This window comes from Chrysemys picta, chromosome 20 (assembly GCF_011386835.1).
Source record: "Chrysemys picta bellii isolate R12L10 chromosome 20, ASM1138683v2, whole genome shotgun sequence".
In the NCBI taxonomy this organism is placed as follows: Eukaryota; Metazoa; Chordata; order Testudines; family Emydidae; genus Chrysemys; species Chrysemys picta.
Genome location: NC_088810.1, coordinates 21,476,222 through 21,495,794, shown reverse-complemented (window position 1 = coordinate 21,495,794; position 19,573 = coordinate 21,476,222). Strand labels below are relative to the sequence as shown.

The window sequence follows — 19,573 nt, the reverse complement described above, 5'->3', positions numbered from 1 at the left end:
CACAGTAGGTCTAAAGAAAGGAGCAGTGTTGGACTTGGAAATTTATTGAGACTCTACCTAAGGTTCTGGTGACTAAAGAAAAAAATGGGTAGTCTGTACACCTACAGGATGAGAGCTCACAACCTTGCGCCAGTCACGTCCTCTTCGGACAAGCCTGTGGCTGTCCAGTGCCAGAGTCCCCAGCTGCACGAACCAGACTTGATTTGAACCTTCTATATTATCATTAAAAAAGTTACAGCGTTGGTTTCAGAAATGGTTAGTATTTAACCTTTCTCTTCACAGACAGGGGAGTGCTGTATCCTCCCACCCACACAGTTAGATCCAGGGGCCTCCTCAATTCCTGGTAGGCCAGGAGGAGTCTGACATGGTAGGTCACCTGGGCTAACGCCCACAGAATAGGAGAGGTGCTAAAATCCGTATTTGGCTTGGGTCTGACGCCGGCTGAGTTTGTTTTCGGACCACGTATTTTTCAGTTCCAACTCTCGCTCCTTCGCCTGCAGAAAAGAGGGTGGAGAAGAGGTCAAAATCAGAACAGTTGTTCATTGTTTTAATCGTCCTTTGCCCTTCTCTGTCCCTCCACAATGAGAAGCTCAGAGCACTTGAGTTAGTTCTCTGGCACCACGGTTATGGGTTTTCAATCGCCTTTCATTTGTGAACCCCTAAAAAATGTCAAAGGGAGATGCGGCCCACTTTGGAAATCTTAGACAGTCTTCGGACCCCCAGGGGCGTGCAGACCACAGGCTGAAAACCACTGGTGTGATATAAATATCCTGATAGAGACCTGAATAGATAAGCGCTGCTTAGGCATTGCTCCCATACCTGAAATGCCACTTCCTTTGGGGGCGGAGCCTCAGCAGCCACACAGCAATGCGACCCGATTTACGAGAGGAAATGTATAATCTTGTATCCAGGTGGATGCAGAGAAGCCAAGCTGGAACAATGCTCCGAGTCCCTAGTCATGTGAGACGTGCCATGGGATCCTTAGTGGCCCGGCCCACCCACAGCAGCACAGCACCCTTCAACTCGTGCTGGGACACTGGCTCGCTGCTGATTCCACAGAACACTTCCTGCAGCAGCTAGTTCCTTAGAGGTCTCACCCCAGAGACTCCCCAAGAGGTTCAATCACAGACCACGCAGCAAGTCTCAAAAGCCCTGTGGAGCAGTCATTCCCCCCTCCGCAAAGTGTGAGGACGGGGGCCACAGTAGGTTAATGTGCCTCAAACCCACATAGCGAGTCAATACAGACCCCGGGACAGACCCCAGGAGTCCAGACTCTCAGGCCCCCGTTCTAACCACTCGTCAACCCTCCCTTCAGCCAACTTTAACAGTGGGTGGCTAACCCAGTGGCCTCACACCACTGACCTCCAAACACAAACCATCTCTCTAAAGCTCCACATTGGGGTGCTGGGCCTCAGGTGGGAGAAAATATTCTGCTGAGGAAGGCAACTGCACTGATGCCCTCACCCTCCAGCCAGGAAGCCAGAAGTGGTGGTAGTGATTTCCCAGCAAAAGGAGGCCCTCTGCCATCTAGTGGCAAGACACTACTGGCTTTAGCATTTGGTCTCCATTACATGCAGCCCCAGACGGGGAGGAGTGGCAGTGTGGGAGGTCAGGGGAATTATCCGAGATCTACCAGAAATACCTTTAGAGGTACTGTCTGTCACCTTTCCCGCTGGCCCGGGCATGGCGTTTCCTAGTGTTACAGCTGTGCTGTCCACTAAGAGGCTGGTATACCTCATCGAGTGGCTGGGGAATCCAGAGAAGGTGCACAGTAACCAGCCTTGATGCACATACCGGCAAGCTTGCCAAAGGGAGGTCCAGGCTGTAAACTGTTTGTATGAACCCTCTCTACCTACCTCTGTTGTTCTGTTTCCCTATGTTGCAGGCAGACCCCGTTAGCCTGGTGCCAAAACTCCATGGCTGAGCTGTGTCTCATGGTGCAACAAATCCGTAATTTCAGACAAGCATCAAGGCTGTCTGCTACTCCAGACACACATGGTGTGTCTGCCCTCTCCTCTACCACATGGCTTTGTTGTCGTCTCCTAGGGCTTTTATCTTCTGCAGATCAGCCATCCATATACCAGCCTGCATAGCACAACAGAGGCAGCACCTTCACCCCAGCTGGGGAGGACGGAAACAGGCAGAAGGGAAGTGGCTTGCATTACCCTCTAGTGACCCTTTCTGGTAGAGTAGAGAGGGAGATGAGGGCTGCTCAGAAAACACCACAAATGGATTCAACCCCAGAAATTATTGATACACCAACAGTGGGCTCAGGTCTGTGCAAGGAGCAAAGGAAGCCCTGGCCTCTGCCCCACACAGCTTGCTGCAGCCCTCAATTCCCCCCACAAAACCACTGCAGGTTGCAATGGGAATTCTTCGTGCATCGACTGAGGTCTGCCTGATGTGGGACAAACTGGGGGGCCTCTCTCTTGTAACTGCAGAAGTTACTGACTCCATCAGCTCATTTCCACTGATACTCTCTGCTCTTAAGTGATAGCACATTTGTAACATTGTCAAGGGATGTTTTCACACCCAAGGTAGGCAGCTGACCTGGTGGATCAGGTACGTGATCTGGTGTTTTCGTCTCTGCTGTCCTGTGGGCTGCTCTCCTTTTTTCTAAAGAAAAAACAAATTCAAAGTGACTATCCGTGCTGGAAAGACACTGCCCTGCCTAGTGAAATCAGCGAGGGATGGTGTCACATGGACAGGAAGCCAATGCTCCAGAAACCAGAAGTGTTTGGCTTGTTTTAAAGCCCTTGACAAGGGCTGTGGTAGGTTCTCCATCACTGGCGATTTTGTTTTTTTTCCTTTTAAAAGAGAAGCTCTAGTTTAAAAGGGATTTTTGTGGGGCAGGTCTCTGGCCTGTGCTACAGGAGGTCAGACTAGATGGTCGTGATGCTCCCTTCTGGGCTTGGACTGTATGAATCTATACAACAGATCCCATGTTGAAGCAGCTCCTACTCGGTCTTCACTGCTCACACACTGGGGCTAAGCATCTCTTTCAAGATGCTCTGCAGCCATGCGGTGCCTAATTACTTTGTACTTACACAGCACTTTCCTCCACGCGCTCTGAATGGCATGAACACCGAGTAAGCCGCACAGCACATACAGGAGCTAGGTGTTATATACCCATTTTACAGAGAAGGGCATGGAAGCAGAGACAGGGTTACAAGATCACAACGAGTCAAAGCCAAGTTGGGAACAGAACCCAGATCTCCCAATCCCGAGTCCTCTGCTCCAATCCCCAGACCACGCTGCCTCCTTGTGCCCGCTACATGGGAAGATTTTATTTTGCAATTCTGTTTCTGTGGTCTGTGAATTGCAGTAAATAAGCGTTTGTTACTATTTCTCTTAGGGGAGTGCTCAGAGGCGCGGGTTAGGATCAGGGTTATGCTGTGCATAGTGTTGTACAAATCCATTCTACACTATACAGGGTTGTATACTCCCTACATAACTGTAGATTTGAGTGCCTTACAAATCAAGGCATGGTCCCTACCCTGAGCAGTGAGCTAGCTGTGGGTTAAGTTCTCAAGGTCTAGCAGCACTTTGGCGCCATCTCCAGAGCCTTCCTGCTTCAGTTGTTCACTCCCAACAACCTCCCTGCAAACTTCATTGCTGTCCCATGACCGCTGGTTTTCAGTGATCGGCTTGGGAACGGCACCACCATATAGGTTGCACCGCGTTCCTGAATGCTTCCCAGATGCCCTTCCCTTTGCAGCTGGATAACTGGAAAGGCGTATCCTTTCATTCCTATTCACCATTACATTAGTCCCAGATTGTAAGGCCACAAGGGACCACTACATCACCTAGTCTGATCTCATGTCTTTCAAAGGCCAGAGACGCTCACCCTGCTACCCCGGTGTTGAACCCAATAACTTGTGTCTAGCTAAGGCATGTTCCAGAAAAGCATTCAGTCTGGATGTGAAGAGTTCAAGAAAGGGAGAATCCACCGCTGCTCTTGGCCATTTGTTCCTGATGGGGCGTGTTATTTCTAATTTGTATAGGTCTGGCTTTAACTTTAACTATTGGTTCTTGTTCTGCCTCTTTCTGCTTGGCTAAAGAGCCCTTTAGTACCCAGTGTTTTCTCCCCATCAAAGTGCTCTACACCATAATCCTCTCTTGATCTTTTTGATAAACTAAAGTCTCTCACTTGTAAGACATTTTCTCCAGGCCTCAAATCATTTTTGTAGATCTTCTCTGCACCCTCTCCAATTTTTCAACATTCCTTGTAAAACGCGAGCACAAGAAATGGATGCAGTCTTGCCAATGCAATTTAGAGATGTGAAAACAAGTTCCTTGAGGCTCTGAAGGGACAACCGAACAGCAGCCCGTGGCTTGCCATCCCTCTGCTACCCATCTACTTATCTGACCCGCACCTGAGTGGCTCACAATCATTAATGGATTTATCCTCAACATTACCTTTGTACAGGTGGGGAACTGGGACATAAGATCGATTAAATGACTTGCCCCGGATCTGGGGCTGAGCTGGGAACTGAAGGCAGGCCTTTAGCATCCTGGTCTAGTGCTCTACCCACTCGGCAATACTTCCTACCCATACCTTGCTGAATGATTTCATGGTCTTCTCCTCTGTTAAGGATTTGGTCATCCATTGCTGGGCTCCACTCAGCTGATCATCCCCTTTGATCTCCACAAAGTTGATCTCTTCCCTCCCACGGTTCCGCTTACCTTGGAGACGCTTGAACTGAAAGAGGAATTAAAACAAAGGTCAGAAGAGAATTACACTCGTATTACACAGCTCTGATACACTGTACCAAGCAAAGGTGACTGGGGCTTGGAACAATCCAGCTTCTCATCTGCGGTGCTGGGCCACGACCATGCGCATTTTCCCATCCAGAGAGTCCTTCGTTTATAGTATAACTCTGCTCTTGTACAGATCAACACATCTCAAAGCTCTTTACAAACAGTGAGCCCCACAAACTCTCTCCCCCACACCTAACCCAGGAGGTAGGGAAATATATTTTAAAGATGGAGAGACAGAAGCAAGTGAAAACATTTGCCCATAGTCACTGGCAAAGCCAGGAATAGAACGGAGCAGTCCTGGCTTCCACGCCCCCCCATTCTAAGAGTCAAGGAAGCACTGAAAATGTGGTCACTGGCAAATCCACCTTACACAACTGAACAGGTCTCCAAAGCAACGCAGCAGGGTGGTGGCATATGAAAAGAGCTGAGGCAGCCGGAAGAGACTGCACACAACAGCCAGTGCTTTCTGCAGCATCATTTGATTCCAGTTTCTGGACAGTGGCAGCAATTTGTCGGGCATTTCAAACGGATTTTGACCTGAAGCTGCTGAGCCCTTGGGACATGAAGGGAGCACATTGCTGCATTACGGCAGGTAGATCCGAGGTCTTTTAGCGGCAGTTGTTGTATTGCTTTGCAGCTGTAAGTCAGCTCGCACCTGTGCATACCACACCATGTGGTGTGTGACATCCACTCCTTGCTATATCCTGAGTGAAGATTACGCTGGACTTGCTGGATTGTCTCCGGCTGGAAATAGCGGAGATCAGCTTATAAAGCAAACCAGATCACCTGGAGCAGAAGAGCTGGAGATCACTGGAAGGGGCTGGGGTGTGAGAAAAAGTGCTTCTGAGCTGTCTATCTTGCAATCAGCGATCTCGTAACGCGGACTAGTATAAGAGGGAAAAAGGCAGGAAAGCCTAATGACATATCTAGTGGTCAGGGCCCCTGGCTATGCCAAACATTCTTCCAAGAACAGAAACACAAGAATTAGAGAAGTTCATGTAGGATAGGCCCATCAATGGCTACTAGCCAGGATGGTCGGGGATGCAACTCCATGCTCTGGTTGTCCCATAGCCTCTGAATGCCAGATGCTGTGACTGAAGGACAGAGGATGCATCACTTGATGATCGCCCTGTTCTGTTAATTCCCTTTGAAGCATCTGGCATTGGCCACTGCCGGTGGACAGGATACTGGGATAGATGGACCACTGGTATGACCCAGTATGATCATTCTTATATACAGGCAACAAGGCCAGATTCTCAGCTGATGCAAACTGGTGTAGCTCCACTGACTTCACCGTAAACCATTGTAGCTCCATCAAAGTCAGCAGAGCTCCACTGACTTACAACCCAGAGTTAGTTTTCTTCTTTTGCACGGAAGATTGATTTATTTCTGGGAACTGGGGTGAGATCAGTCAATGTTAATACTGCTTCTGATCTCTTCTTATTTGGCTATGTTGCTTATCCAGCTGGAGGGGGGAGGGGATGATTGAGAGGGGTGTTAATATTTTTGTTAGGCACTCAACACCGTTAAAAGCAAATGTATTATTGGTTCATTTAAGGAATTCTTCCCTTTCCCCATGAGATATGGTATTACCAAACTGACTGTGTGTACTTCAAGAGAGTGGAAGTGGGCAGCAGCAGGTATCGACCACGGCCCATAACAGGATTCTAGACCTGAAAGAACAACAGCCAGATCTGGCATGGCAAGTCACGAGACACCAGGCTTGAGTGGCCAGTGTTTTGAACTGCCAAGCAGATCCTATGTTCCTATAACATCTAAACGTGAACTCTGTGGTAGGATGCTATAGTATAATAGGTATAATAAATGCCAACCGCTTCATCATCCATGAAGGACGAGTCGGTGCCCATCTCCTGTGGTGGTCCAAGGGCTGGATCCATCTCTGGGTAATAGCCACTGGTGTAGTAATCCTGTAATCGAGAGGAAAATAGGGTTGTCATCAAGGTGCGATCAGACAGCTACTGGAACAAAACTGGACACAGATACCAAGATGCAGCTCTGGATCTGGAACCAGATGCCCTCAGGGTGAGGTACCTTTAAAAGGCTGCCTTCAGGGATATCACCTGACCTTAAAGGTGTGTTAGGCTGTTGATGCCCATGTTGAGGCATGCACATGCCCTGCCCTGGGCCCAACAAGAGAATTTATTTCCCCGCTCGGGGGGGATTCATCCTGCCGTAAACCCTTTTCCCCAGTTCATCACTACTTTGGCAGCACCATCGGACTGAGTGGCATTTTACACATGTTTATGTGGCGACTACTACCTTAGACTGCAGTCAATTCAGCTCTGGTTGGAGCCATGGCTTTGTGTCTTCATAACCACACCTAAAGTGTCCCCACCCCAACACTCTGATGTACTGTTCACTGCACCTTTGCCTACTTTCAGGATACACCGACATGCGTGGATTTCCTTCTGCCCTCAAAAGGACTATGTGAATATTTGGGGAGCTCCTGAACTCCACTACACGAACAATCCGTTAAGGCTTTCTCCCCACCCTTTGGCTTCATGTGGAAAGTCGATTAATGAGTGGTTAATGCGGGCAGGTGAGGCCACAGAGGCAGACTCAGAAGGCTCGAGAAGTAGGGTTGTGGGAAGAACACATCAAACCAATACCCCAGCACAGCGTGAGGAGGTGCTGTGCTAATGACAGGCATTCGGAGTTGTAGTAAAACCAAGTCCAAGAACGCAGGGAACCTTCTGCAAGAGCAGAGATGTTAACTCCTTGGATCCCATTCGTGGAAACTGCATTCAACCTGCCTACGCTACCCCTGCAGTTTGAGCTGGGTGTGGTGTCTGCTTCCTCGTTTCCTTTCCCAACGGTAAAAATAAAAAAAAACCTAGAGACCCTTAAAGAGGTTTCTAGCCCACCTTCAGACATTATGAAGCAGCAAACAGGACACACACCTTGTTTTTTCCCCTTTAAGATCTATTATTGGCTACATGTATTCAACTGCTACTTCCCTAGCATAACCCTCCTGCTGGATCAGTAAGAACCAACCCTCTCTCAGACACTGCCCCCAGGTTTTGTAATGGCCTTGAACAGGCCCCCGATTTTGCACCCAGACAATGGCAGCTGCAATTCTGTGGATGCATTTCAAAAGTTAGGTAATACTGCAGTCATGCCTCGAGACCTCCTCACAGCCGCGGCCTCAGTGTGCGGGGCTGCTAGCCCGAAAACGCTCGCACAGATTCAAGCGCCAAGTGCTATAACCTGCTCTGGTGGGTAATTTACAGCACGCATTCAAAGGCGGCTTTTGAAACCAAGCCCATTGTATTTTGCCCATGGGTAATCCTGGTTCTTACCTGATAGTATGCCCCGGGAGCATTGGCATCGCTGTAGCCAGGGAACTGGTTATATGGCTGGTTGCCATAGTCTTCTCCGGGCTTGGGGGCCCAGCTGTGCTGAGTGGTGCTTGAACCCGCAGCCGTCTTGAACTCCAGAGGGGCATTAGCGGCAGCATCCTGGAATTCAGGCTCCGGCTCCGTCCCAGGGGGCAGATCCTCTGTCACCACGGTGCCGGAATACACATACGTGTCCGCGCTGACCACGCTGGGCTCACTTTTGTCAGACAAAGAAAAGAAGTTCTCTGGCTCGAGCTCTTCGTCACTGTCGTCCTCCTCCTGGGTGATCTGCTTGGTCACCTGTAGGGCAGCACTCTTGGCAGCCGCCTTGATGGCGGATGGCGAAGGAGTCGTGGCCACCGCGGGCTTGGACAGAGGTTTTGGCTTGGAGGAGGAGGTTGGAGCCTTAGCTGGCTTCGACTCAGGGGCGTTTTCTGCCGCTTTCCTCGAGAAAGCATAGGGCAAAAGCAACCGGTTTGTCTCTTTCACCGTCAAGTTTTTGGGTTGAGGAAGCAAAGCAGACAAGCCAGTGCCCTCGCTGAGTCCCTGGTCGTTTCATTCAGAAAAGATGATTCATAAAAATAGGAGACAAGAAAATAGATGAGCGAATTTATTTTCCTAACCCAGTGCCCAATATCTCCCCCCATTTCACTTCTATCTAACCTTGCCAATGGGCACCTCCACTACTCAGCATGCACTGCGGGGACTGAAAATTACATTGGCCTGAGATACAAAGGAGCGATATTCTGCTCTGAAGGGGGTGACAGAAAAATCTGACAGACCAGAGGACCAGGTTTTGCAGAATGCTAGCGCTGTGAACTGAGGCTTTATTTCACTTCTACAACGGAGAGGGGGAAAATGCCAGAGGCTTCCTTATCCAAAATTAAGAGGGGACTTTTAAGTGAATGTATAGCTCTCAAAGGCATCGGTCTATGTTCTCCAAATTAAAGCCATGTTCAGAGCATTATCCTAAAGAAACCTTTTAAGATTAGACCAGTGGTGGGCAACCTGCAGCCCACCACTGCCTTAGACCCTCCAGTATGGGGTTTAATCCAGCTTTCATATATACAGGCTGATTGCAAGTAAGGGAGAGATTGAGGAGTTGTGCGTTTGTGCCAGCTTTTCACACCACACAGCTTAGTCTTTACCCTGCAGGCCACACATTACAATCTAAGCATGAATAGTGCGTAAGTGCTCAGGGTTGGGAGAATCTCTGACGTGTTTGTAAGCCTAGCACAATGAGGCCCTGATCCACGACTGGGCCCATCAGAGCTATCGTAATAGAAGTCATAACAAATTCCATCATCACGTTCACATCTGGAAGCAATGGGAGGCAGAATACTGGGGGGAGCAAGACACTAAAAGATTGCCCCTACAGCCCCATGCTTTTGAGCATGCAGTGATTAGATCTCAAAGTATTTTACAAAGGAGGTCCCTATCATTATCCCCATTTTACAGAAGGGAAACTGAGGCACAGAGCGATGAAGCCTCTTGACCAAGGTCATCCAGCAGGCCAGTAGCAGAGCCAGAAAAAGAACTCAGGTCTCCTGAGTCCTAGTCTCATATTCTATGCAGTAGGCCATACTGCCTCTCATGATAGGTGTTTTTTAAATAGATCAGCCACTCCTGAACAATGTTTAGACCCATATAGGACAGGAAGCAATAAACTGTTACCTTCAGTTCTCCTGTTTATCCAACCTACAATGCATCTGCAAGTATATTACTCTTTTTTAAACATTGTTTCTATTAGGAACTACACCTCTACCTCAATATAACACTGTCCTCGGGAGCCAAAAAAATCTTACCGTGTTATAGGTGAAACCGCGTTATATCAAACTTGCTTTGATCCACCGGAGTGCGCAGCCCCACCCCTCCCAGAGCACTGCTTTACCGCGTTATATCCGAATTCGTGTTCTATCGGGTCGCATTATATCAGGGTCGGGGTGTACCACCAATCTCTGGAGATAGGGCTTGCTTGGCTGGTAGTTTGAAAACACTGAAGTAACCAGCTTGTCTGTGGAGGTCTAGAGGCTAAGTAATAAAGAAATGGACCCTTAGGGTCCTTGAACTGAAATCTTGCTGCCAAAGTGCAACAAGTTGCAGGATCAGGAACTAAGTCCCCAGGGTCACACAGAGAGTCGTGACAGAGACGGGAACTGAACATACAATTCCCAAGCCCCTTTCCGGTGCCTTGACCAAAAGGCCATCCATTTTGAAGTCAATGCACTGCCTCAATTTCAAAAGCAGCAGGGTTGGGCTTACCGTCGTTTTTCTGAAGTACAGTATTTTGAAGTCTGCTGCATTGTGATAATCAAGTGTCTGATTACTTTCCCGCATTTTTATGGGCTTGGAAGCAGGTTCAGAGTTCCAAGTGACTTGACTGTCTGCCAATTATGTTTGGTACTAGAGATTAAGTTTCATATGTCATCTAACCTGTGGCAACTTGATTCAACTGACTGATAAAGTTTTAGTACCAGCCTAACCAGTTGTTGTAGAGCCTGAATATAACATACTTGTATGCCACAAAAACAGTCTCCTCTAGGAACTCTGGTGGTTTGCTACTGTACATTAGTGCCCCCTTAGTCCTGATAGGAGCCTGCCTGAGGGCCCCAGCTGTAAACCCAAGATTGTGACAATCAAGTTGCTTCCACAGGAAGTATAAGTTTGAGAATTACATTTTAAGTCATTACCTGAAGAGAATTTTTCTTCTTTGCCGGTTCATCTTCCTCTGAATCTGACTGAGAAAGGAAAAAAAAAACAATTTAAGTAGCACTTGTGACAGTTAAAAAAAAAAAATAGAAGAAATGTACTCATTATCAAAGAGATCATGTTAGCAGCAGGGCCAGCTTTTTGATTTGCAAGGACCCTAGCTGCTGAAAAGGCAGTAGGAGATCGAAGTTCTTTCACCTCCAGTCCTGCTGATATGGGGAGATCAGGTCAAGAAGTGCTGTCTTGTTGAAAGCTAGCCCTGGTTACTATCATGAGAGATAAGCAAACTGCCCACAATGGAAGCAAGACTGTGCTACTTGCCGCTATGTTTAGCAACAGTTGTAACTAGTGCAGTTTGGACAGGGCCATGTATAAAACCCTAAGCTACTGTAAAAACTATAGCTATATAAACACGTACACTGGTGTTAGATCTTTAAAGCTCATAAGAGCAATTTCAACGCAACTGAAAATGTTTTGTCCAATTTAAGATTAAGCTCATCTGTAAGGTATGTGGACCCAAAAAAACCCATTTACTTAATTTTAAGTCAGGATTTAAAATATTAAGACTGTCATTTTAATACTGTTACAAAGCAGGAGTGAGTGGGAGAAAATGAGAGGCACAACTTACACCTATTTAACTGCTCACCAGTGATTAGTTTTTTGCTGTTTTGTTTTTTTTTTTAATATAAGAAACAAAACATTGAGGCAAAACTCAGTTTGAGGCTTTTATAAGTCAGGCTCTGTTTTGAAATCACAAAAAATACCCACCCCAAAACTGACAGCCCTCTGCTTTTGTGTTTAGACAATGTAAACCAAAGTGGAAAGAAACTCATAACATTGTGGATCTGGTAATTTAGCGTGGAGATTTTTCAAAGGTGCTTAGAAGTTTTGGACACCCAAGTCCCATTAGAAATTAGTGTTTGGAGACTGATTCTCTTACACTTGAGGCCCCTTTCCACGCTCTGCCATCATAACGGGGCCTTAGTGTACAAGAGAATCCAGCCCTAAAGATGTAGACAGTCCTATAGCTTTCCATGGTGATTTACAGAGATTAAGGGAGACATGGCCTTCATCCCAGTTTACTACCTAAATTATACAAACGTAGAACATGAAACTAGATAAAGTAAACAGCTAAGGAGAGTCAAGCGTTACAAGAACTTACATGATGAGTTCTGTTTTTATGTTGAAGCAGAAATTGAGGTAGAATTCCCCAGTGGGATGCAAGGTGAAAGAAGGGAATTTTGAGGAGGGGTTTGAAAGATTAGGACGACTGTCACAATGGAAAAGAGGTACTGAGTAGTGAAGAATTAAGAATGGCCCCATTTTTATGCATTTCTTTTTACTGACCCTTGCTCATCAACATGATCGCTAGTGATAATCTGTGCCACATAAGTGTTCAAAGTTAATATGTTGCTATATTGGGGGGAGGGGGAGATCAATACATTAAGAGAAACAGATCCCTTTCATGTAAGACTATCCCACAAGAGTTGTCAATAAGCCTCCTCGTTAACTTTACTGCAATAGGTTGGCATCTGTTTTATTATGAAATGTCTGTTTCTCAGCCAGATGCTGTGAAGAAGGGAATGAGCAAACAGGAGATGTGAGAAAGCAGAACGCTACTAATGAGTTTGCTAACAAGACTGATCAATACATTGCATTGCCCAACAGATGTACATCATCATTGGAGCCAGCAGAAGGGATAGAAATAAGAGGATTATGACACAGGATTTTAGAGATGGATAGAGTGAAGCACACCTAAAGCAAAGCCATTTCCTCCCCCTATCACCCTAACTGGGATGGAGGCATGCACATTGCAAAGCAGCGTGAAGTGGAATGAATGAATTGTCCTGCTGTTTGTCAATGCTTTGACTAAATTCAAGTTCACTATAAACAGTCCCAAGGTATAGCAACAAGATATTCTCTGCCACATATCTTATGTTTTGGTCATCTTGGCAGAGGGATCTATGGCTCTGGAATTTGTTAGGCTATGCCACTTAACAGGCAAACCAGCGCCCTGAGTTGTGGGGACTATGGAGAACAGTGTACACTCTTCAATGTCCCCTCTGACATCCCTGCAGACTCCTAGCAAGGTGAGAGGGGAATTGACATTGACACAGTTCCAGTTCTCCCAAGGCTAAGATGCTGGCTGACCAATTATATCCCTGCAACTATTTATAAGTTCATACTCAGTGTCCACCTCCTGCAGCTGCCTGTCTCAAAATAGACAGTCTGTGGTCTCTCCAGGACTTTGCTGATTATTCTTTGCATCCTGAGAGGCAATATAAAATAGGTAACACCTTGACAGGGAACAGGCAGACAGTGTGCCAGAGAAAATGCCATCTTTCAGTAGAGACCTAAAACAAAGTCCTGACCCTTTGTGGGGTTTAACTATAATCTTCCTCCCTAAGTTTTGCCACAAGAGCAATTGGATTAGGATATTCTTCCACTTCCTTTCGTAGTCTTATCAAATAGGATTGCAGGGCACTGTTAAAAAGCTGTCACTTTCCATTCAGGAGGAAGTTGCATTTTACTGGTATACAGATCAATTCCATTCCCACACATGGTTTAAATTTAAGCCCTTACGCTAAAATATTACAGACGCTTTCCAAATAGAAGGCATTGCTGATGGGAGTAGTCCTAACCCAACTAGTTTCACTATTAGGTTTGACATATGTATGTCCTAGAATCAAAGGTTTGAATCCCAGCAACACGGACTAGCTCCCTAATCCTTTAGCAGTAAAAGAACTGAGTTTTGTGGAGACTCTTTCAAAAGAGAAACTGAGGTCCCATCAGTTCTGCATACCCTGAGAAGGCCTTTTTCTACGGGAGTGGTTACCCTCTGTTCTTCACCAAGAATATTCTCCTCCCCTCCCTATTGTACAGCACATAATTAGTTGCAATTTCATGGTGCTTAGGGACCCAATGGATCAGAAACACTGTGAAAACACAAAGGCAAGTTACAGATAACCTATTACCTAAATGTCCCAGAGGGAATCTAAAACCTTCAGATAATTAGTTTTAAATAAACAAATTTTAGTTTTGACGTGAAATTTGGGCTAGCAAAATAAAAATTATTTTGGCTATCCCAAAACTGGCAGAGTCAGGCTTCAACTCATTAACTAGTTAACTTTTCTAACGAACAAGACTATGGACGATCTAGTTTTGCTGTATGATGATTGTAAATAAGGTTAACTGAATTCTGCAAAGCACTTTAGGATTAGAGTTGCCAGCTAGGACCTGTCTCCCCTGAGAGACCTCAATGTCAGTGTCAACTTTTTTCGGCGCCTTCTCGTGCTCGGATGCTTGGGGTCATGGCCACATTTCACGGGCACCATCGGATCACCCCAATAAGAGAGGGACGGTTGCAGGACCACTCTCCCAAGGGGTTTTCCCCCACCGGGGGCGCCCCCATTCCATTCCGGGAGATGCCTCTCTACGGGGGCACCCCCCGGCTCAGGGTGGAGGCGTCACCGGATCCCCAGAACACAAGACTTTATTTCATACTCACATCCCCCTTGTGCAGCTCGGGCGCCGCAATCCTCTTCTTCGGCTTGGGGAGGCCCGAACCGGCCCCGGCCCCGGGGGGAGCCGCCGAGGCCATGGCAGGAGGGGGGAGATTCAGTCCGGCGGGGTCCCTGGGCGGGGGCAGCGGGAGCCCCCCCAGCCTGGGCTGCTCCCCCCCCAGGCTCCCCAAGGCTGCTGGCTCAGGCAGGCCCAGCCCCAGAGCAGAGGCCTGGGCAGGGCTCATGCCTGGGGGCGGGGTGCTGAAGCCCCTGACTCCGGGGGGGGGGCCCAGCATGAAGGGCGGGGGCGGCCCCCCGTGGGGCGGGGGCAGCAGGGGGAAGCCGGAGCCCAGAAGCTGGTGGGGGGGCAGCAGGGGGAGCTTGGGAGGGGGCAGGGCAGAGAAGAGCCCCCGGCCCGGGGGGGGCTGGACGGGGGGGGCCTCCTCTTCCTCGCCGGAGGCCTCCTCCGCCTCGCTCTCCTCATCACTGCTGCCATAGGCCACCAGGGACATGGCCCCCGCCCCGCGGCCGGCCGAGGGGCAGCCCTGGGCGGCAGCGGCCGCTACGCGAGCCCGGGGATCCGCCCGCTCGGCTAGGCCGCGCCCGCTTCCTCGGTTACCGTAGCTGGGGGGGGGGGAGGGGAGCGGGGCTAAGCCGCGCGGGCCGCCATGGCAGCTCCACCCCCGGGGGGAAAGGGGAGGCGAAGGCTCCGACCCAGCCGCTCTCCGCCAGCCCAGCGCGCACACAGCTAATGGCCGCCGAGAGCGCCCCCCCGCCTCAGCACAACAAAACTACAACTCCCAGAGGGCACCGCGGCCGGACCCCATTGGCTCTCCGCAGGGGGGCCGCCGCGCTGCATCTCGGGAACGGGAGTCCATGCTCACCCAAAGGCGGGACGACAACTCCCAGCGTGCACCGCGGCTGCCGGTAGTTACGACAGCATTGCCCCGACCTCCCAGGAACACTAAAACTCCCAGAACGCACCGCGGCCGACGGCCAATTCACGGACCCCCTTCAGTCGAGGAAGACTACCAATCCCAGAGGGCACCGCGGCAAAACGCCCTTGATGCCCACAGAGACCGGAAGCTGGGCATCCTGGGATTTGTAGTCATTTGGTCACGCTCACCGCTGTCTCATAGGCCGCTCCCAGAGTGCACTGGGCCCGTCGGGATTTAATAGCTTTCCCAGACTCAAATACCTGTAACTCCCATAATGCATTGTAATGAATGCCCTCTCCTACCCCACCATTTATTATCTGCAAAAAAAGGTCGGCTAGAGAGTTGTGTTCATAGGGACAGGACTACAACTCCCATGGTGCACTGCAGTGGGTGGACAGCAACGCCCACAATGCACCACGGCGAACTCTTCATTGGCCGAGAGAGGGACCTGACGCAATACGTGCCAGGACTGTTAGTTAATCGCCAAATCAGGACCCAGAGCGCCCTATGGCAGATGGACTACAACTCCCACAATGCCAAGGGAGACTCTTCTCGCTCCCTAACAGCAGGGGGCGCTGTAGTGCATGCTGGGACTCGTAGTAATTGCCCCGTGGCCACCAAATGGTGATCTCCCCTTTGAGCCAGTGCCAACTGCAGTGCCCCAATGCAGTGCTAGGGGTGTAGGGAGCAGGGTGAGTGGCTCAGTAGGCAGGCACTTTCCTCTCGGAGTCACTTAGGGTGACCAGATGTCCTAGGGTGACCAGATGTCCTGATTTTATAGGGACAGTCCTGATTTTGGGAACTTTGTCTTATATAGGCACCGATTACCACGCATCCACTGTCCTGGTTTTTCACACTTGCTGTCTGGTCACCCTAGAGTCACTGCTAACCCCAAAGCCGAGTGTGGTGAGTGGTGTCAGGGATTCAGTTAGGGGCTCAAGGCTGTGGGGACCAGGGGTAGGAGCCCTGCCTCCCAATGTCATGCTCTTAATCACAGCCCCATTGCTCCCCTAAACCGTTCTGTTGTTCCCTCAACATAAAAAGCCACCGATTTTCACCTTGTGCACTGTTTCCAGTGATACAGCTAGGGGCATTAGCACTTAGCCATTTTACTATTAAGGTTACACATGTCAAACGGGGTGCAGCAGCAGGCCGCTGGCAGCACATAAAATAGTTACGCAGTAACTGGGCCCATCTTTGCACAGGCCTCCCAATCAAAATACCTACTTCCCTTACGCACACGTACTGGATTCCGCGCTCCCAGCCTTTCTGTCTTACTGCACATGCTGCTTTGCCATATCATTGCACCGTGTTTACAGGAATACTACCGAGTGCAAATCACCCAGGCAAATCCCTCAGTGCCTAGGATTTGGACCAGAAAGGGTTGAATCTGGGTTAGCTACAAACGGAATCATTCTCACCAAAAATCCCACTTCTCATCTTGCTTAGCGAAGGGCTGTGTGGCCCAGGGATGAATTCTGATCAAAAAGACCCTGGTTCTATTTCCATTTCTTCCACTGATTTGCTGCTTAGGCAAGTTGCTTCTTGCATTACTGCAATACAAACCAATAATCATAATAATCTCATGCATGCTGTTTTTACACTGGTATCACTCCACTGACTTCCATGGAGGTCCTCCTGACATACAAGAGCAGAATGAAGACTTGAGATATTATTATTCTTTGAAAACGTGGGGCCTGATTCAAAGCCTACTGAAGCCCATTTGCTAGTATGCTGTGAACTATTAACATAAATAATTAAAGTGAAATTAAGAGAAATGAGCAAAATACATTTTGTGATGTCAGTGCCTTCATTTTACATTTTGGAAGGGTTGGGTATTGGCTAATCTGCAGTTGGTCACCAGCCCCTAGACATTAGCTTGAAGAACTGGCAAGTCCCTGCTGTGTTAAAAATGGATGTTCTCCCCTGGGTTATGAAGATCTCAGGTTTCAGAAGCTGAAAGAAGGTTAACCTCCAAATTTACTTCTCACTGATTATGATCTTTATTGTGAATTTCTCTCCATTTCTTATGAACTGGCACAGCAAAATGAAACTGGTTGGTTTCACTCTTGTTTTTAGTCAGTTTTACTTTCTTGGTCATGTTAGCGCATGCTAGAGGAGGACTGGTCTAGCGGTTAAGGTAGCGGTTTGGTACTTAGGAGAGCGGGATTCAATTCTTGCCACTGTTGCAGTCTTATAGTGTGACCTCACAGAGTTGTTTCCCTGTCAGTGCCTCAGTTCCCTGTTTGTGACACAGAAATATTAACCCATCCTCTGCCTAGTCTATTTCAATTGTAAAGTCTTCAGAGCAGGGCTGTCTCTCTCTCACTACATGTTTGCACTGTGCCTGGCACAACGGGGCCCTGATCTTGGGGCTTTTATATGCTACTGTACATATCATAAAAGAGATTGGGTTTCCATCAGAGCTGGGAAATGTTTAAATCTTCTTCCTGCTCTTGCTCTCTCTCTCTCTCTCGCTCTCTGTCTTCACAAGCTAATGAAAACCATTTCCACTGAAACTTACAACAACCAAAAAGTCATGGAAGCTCTTATCAGGTCCACTTCAGCAGTCACTTCTCAGGCAAAACTCCCACTGAAGTCAACGGAAGTTTAGTGTCATAAATGAAGTTAGAGTCAGGACTTCACTCCCACCTCCTTTGACGCTCATCTCAAAAATCTATCCTGAGCTTCCAAAGACTACAACCAGCAGTGCCCCTTCACAAGAGATCTCTAGAGCTCCCTTAACGTACCCTTTTGATCCCATGTTCTGTAGTTTTCCTTCACCTCCATGGTATTTTTGCCTGTGGTAGTTCCTTAAACATGCCTGCTCGTAAAAATGTCTCTTGTGCAACACATTTGCACTGTCATTACACCACTGAACCCAAATCATTTCCCAGCAAGGGCTGTTTCAATGCCAGAAGCCATCCAAATCCATGCAAGGCAATGAAAACAAAAGAGGAGAGAGGTTGTCCTGAGAGATACTGTGGGAGCTTCTTTGGGATGTTCACAAGTCCACATCACTAGGTGGCAACACGGAGCAGCTATACCTCAGATTTATGGAGCTCTAACCTGGCGGAAGGGGCTTTGGTTACTATGTTTGTGATGTGGCTGGTTTTATATGGTTGTGTGAACTCTGAATAGTGGGGAGGAGTGATTTCTCCCTCTATCCGTTTGGTTGATTTACGTAGATAATTATAATTCGTTATATTATGTTATCATCGCCAGCAACCTGGTCTAGTGGTTAGGGCTCTCTAGACAAAGTCAGAGACCTGGATTGTATTCCCAGTTCAGCTACAAATCGGCTGTTTGACCTTGGCCAAAGCTGTTCCCCACTCTGTGTCTGTTTTCCCTCTCCCCCTTTGTCTGTCTTGACTATTTAGACTGCAAAGATCTCCAGAGCAAGGGCTGTCTCTCTCTGTGTGCACACACAGTGCCTAGTATGATGGGCCCCTGAGCTCAGTTGGGACTAGGATGACCAGACAGCAAGTGTGAAAAATCGGGACAGGAGGTGGGGGGTAATAGGAGCCTATATAAGAAAAAGACCCCAAAATCGGGACTGTCCCTATAAAATCGGGACATCTGGTCACCCTAGTTGGGACTTCTAAGGGTTGGCCTCAGCCAGGATGTTGTTTTAGATGCTGTACGTAGACAGAGGGTTAATTACCACACACTTACTCGCACTGAGTAGTACATTGTTCCTCCAGTAGCCCCCTTGACTCCAATGAGATTATGCTGAGCATAAGGCACAATCTAGTGAGAGTGACAGTAGCATGATCTGGCCCACGGTAAGAAACAGCCCCTTCTGTCTTCTGTCAAATCGGGAGGTGAAAGAATGCAGCATGAACTTGAAGGAGGACTGTTGGGGAACCAACCACAATCACCAGATGGGATGAAGCATCTGGACTTTGGGGCTGAGCGAGTGACTCAGGAAGCAGATGGTTCTAGACACGGACGATAAAGGAAACTCTTAAGAAGCTGGGAATGGGTCTTCTCCAGGGAGATAAAACGGTTGCCTTCCTCCCTCTCTTCCAGCAGTGAGATACTGTAGTTAGCAGCATTAGCATTACCATTGTCATCATGAGTCTTCAGAATGATCAACCCATTGAGATGAATGGGAAAGTTCAGACCTCTTGGAGTTATTGTTTCAGGTGGGTGGCAAACTCAGGTAGACCTCACTAATTCGGTTTACAGCCGGTTCCTGCATCAGAAGTTATCTTTGCGACCACAAGGGCTAGGACTAATGGTAATACACATACAAGAAAAATGATAATAATTAATACTAATAGAGACCTAAATTTTGAAT

General features: G+C 48.2%; 1 protein-coding gene across 1 annotated transcript; it reads right to left on the bottom strand.

The window, feature by feature from the left end:
• Nucleotides 1-23: 23 nt before the first annotated feature.
• Nucleotides 24-15,127, bottom strand: PRCC (proline rich mitotic checkpoint control factor). The gene is made up of 7 exons (XM_008179048.4): nucleotides 14,338-15,127; nucleotides 10,811-10,858; nucleotides 8,082-8,666; nucleotides 6,594-6,689; nucleotides 4,559-4,702; nucleotides 2,551-2,616; nucleotides 24-494 (listed from the first exon to the last, which is right to left on the bottom strand). Exons 1-7 carry the CDS (start codon nucleotides 14,842-14,844, stop codon nucleotides 408-410), a joined length of 1,533 nt encoding a protein of 510 aa, XP_008177270.3. The 5' UTR covers nucleotides 14,845-15,127; the 3' UTR covers nucleotides 24-407.
• Nucleotides 15,128-19,573: the final 4,446 nt, after the last annotated feature.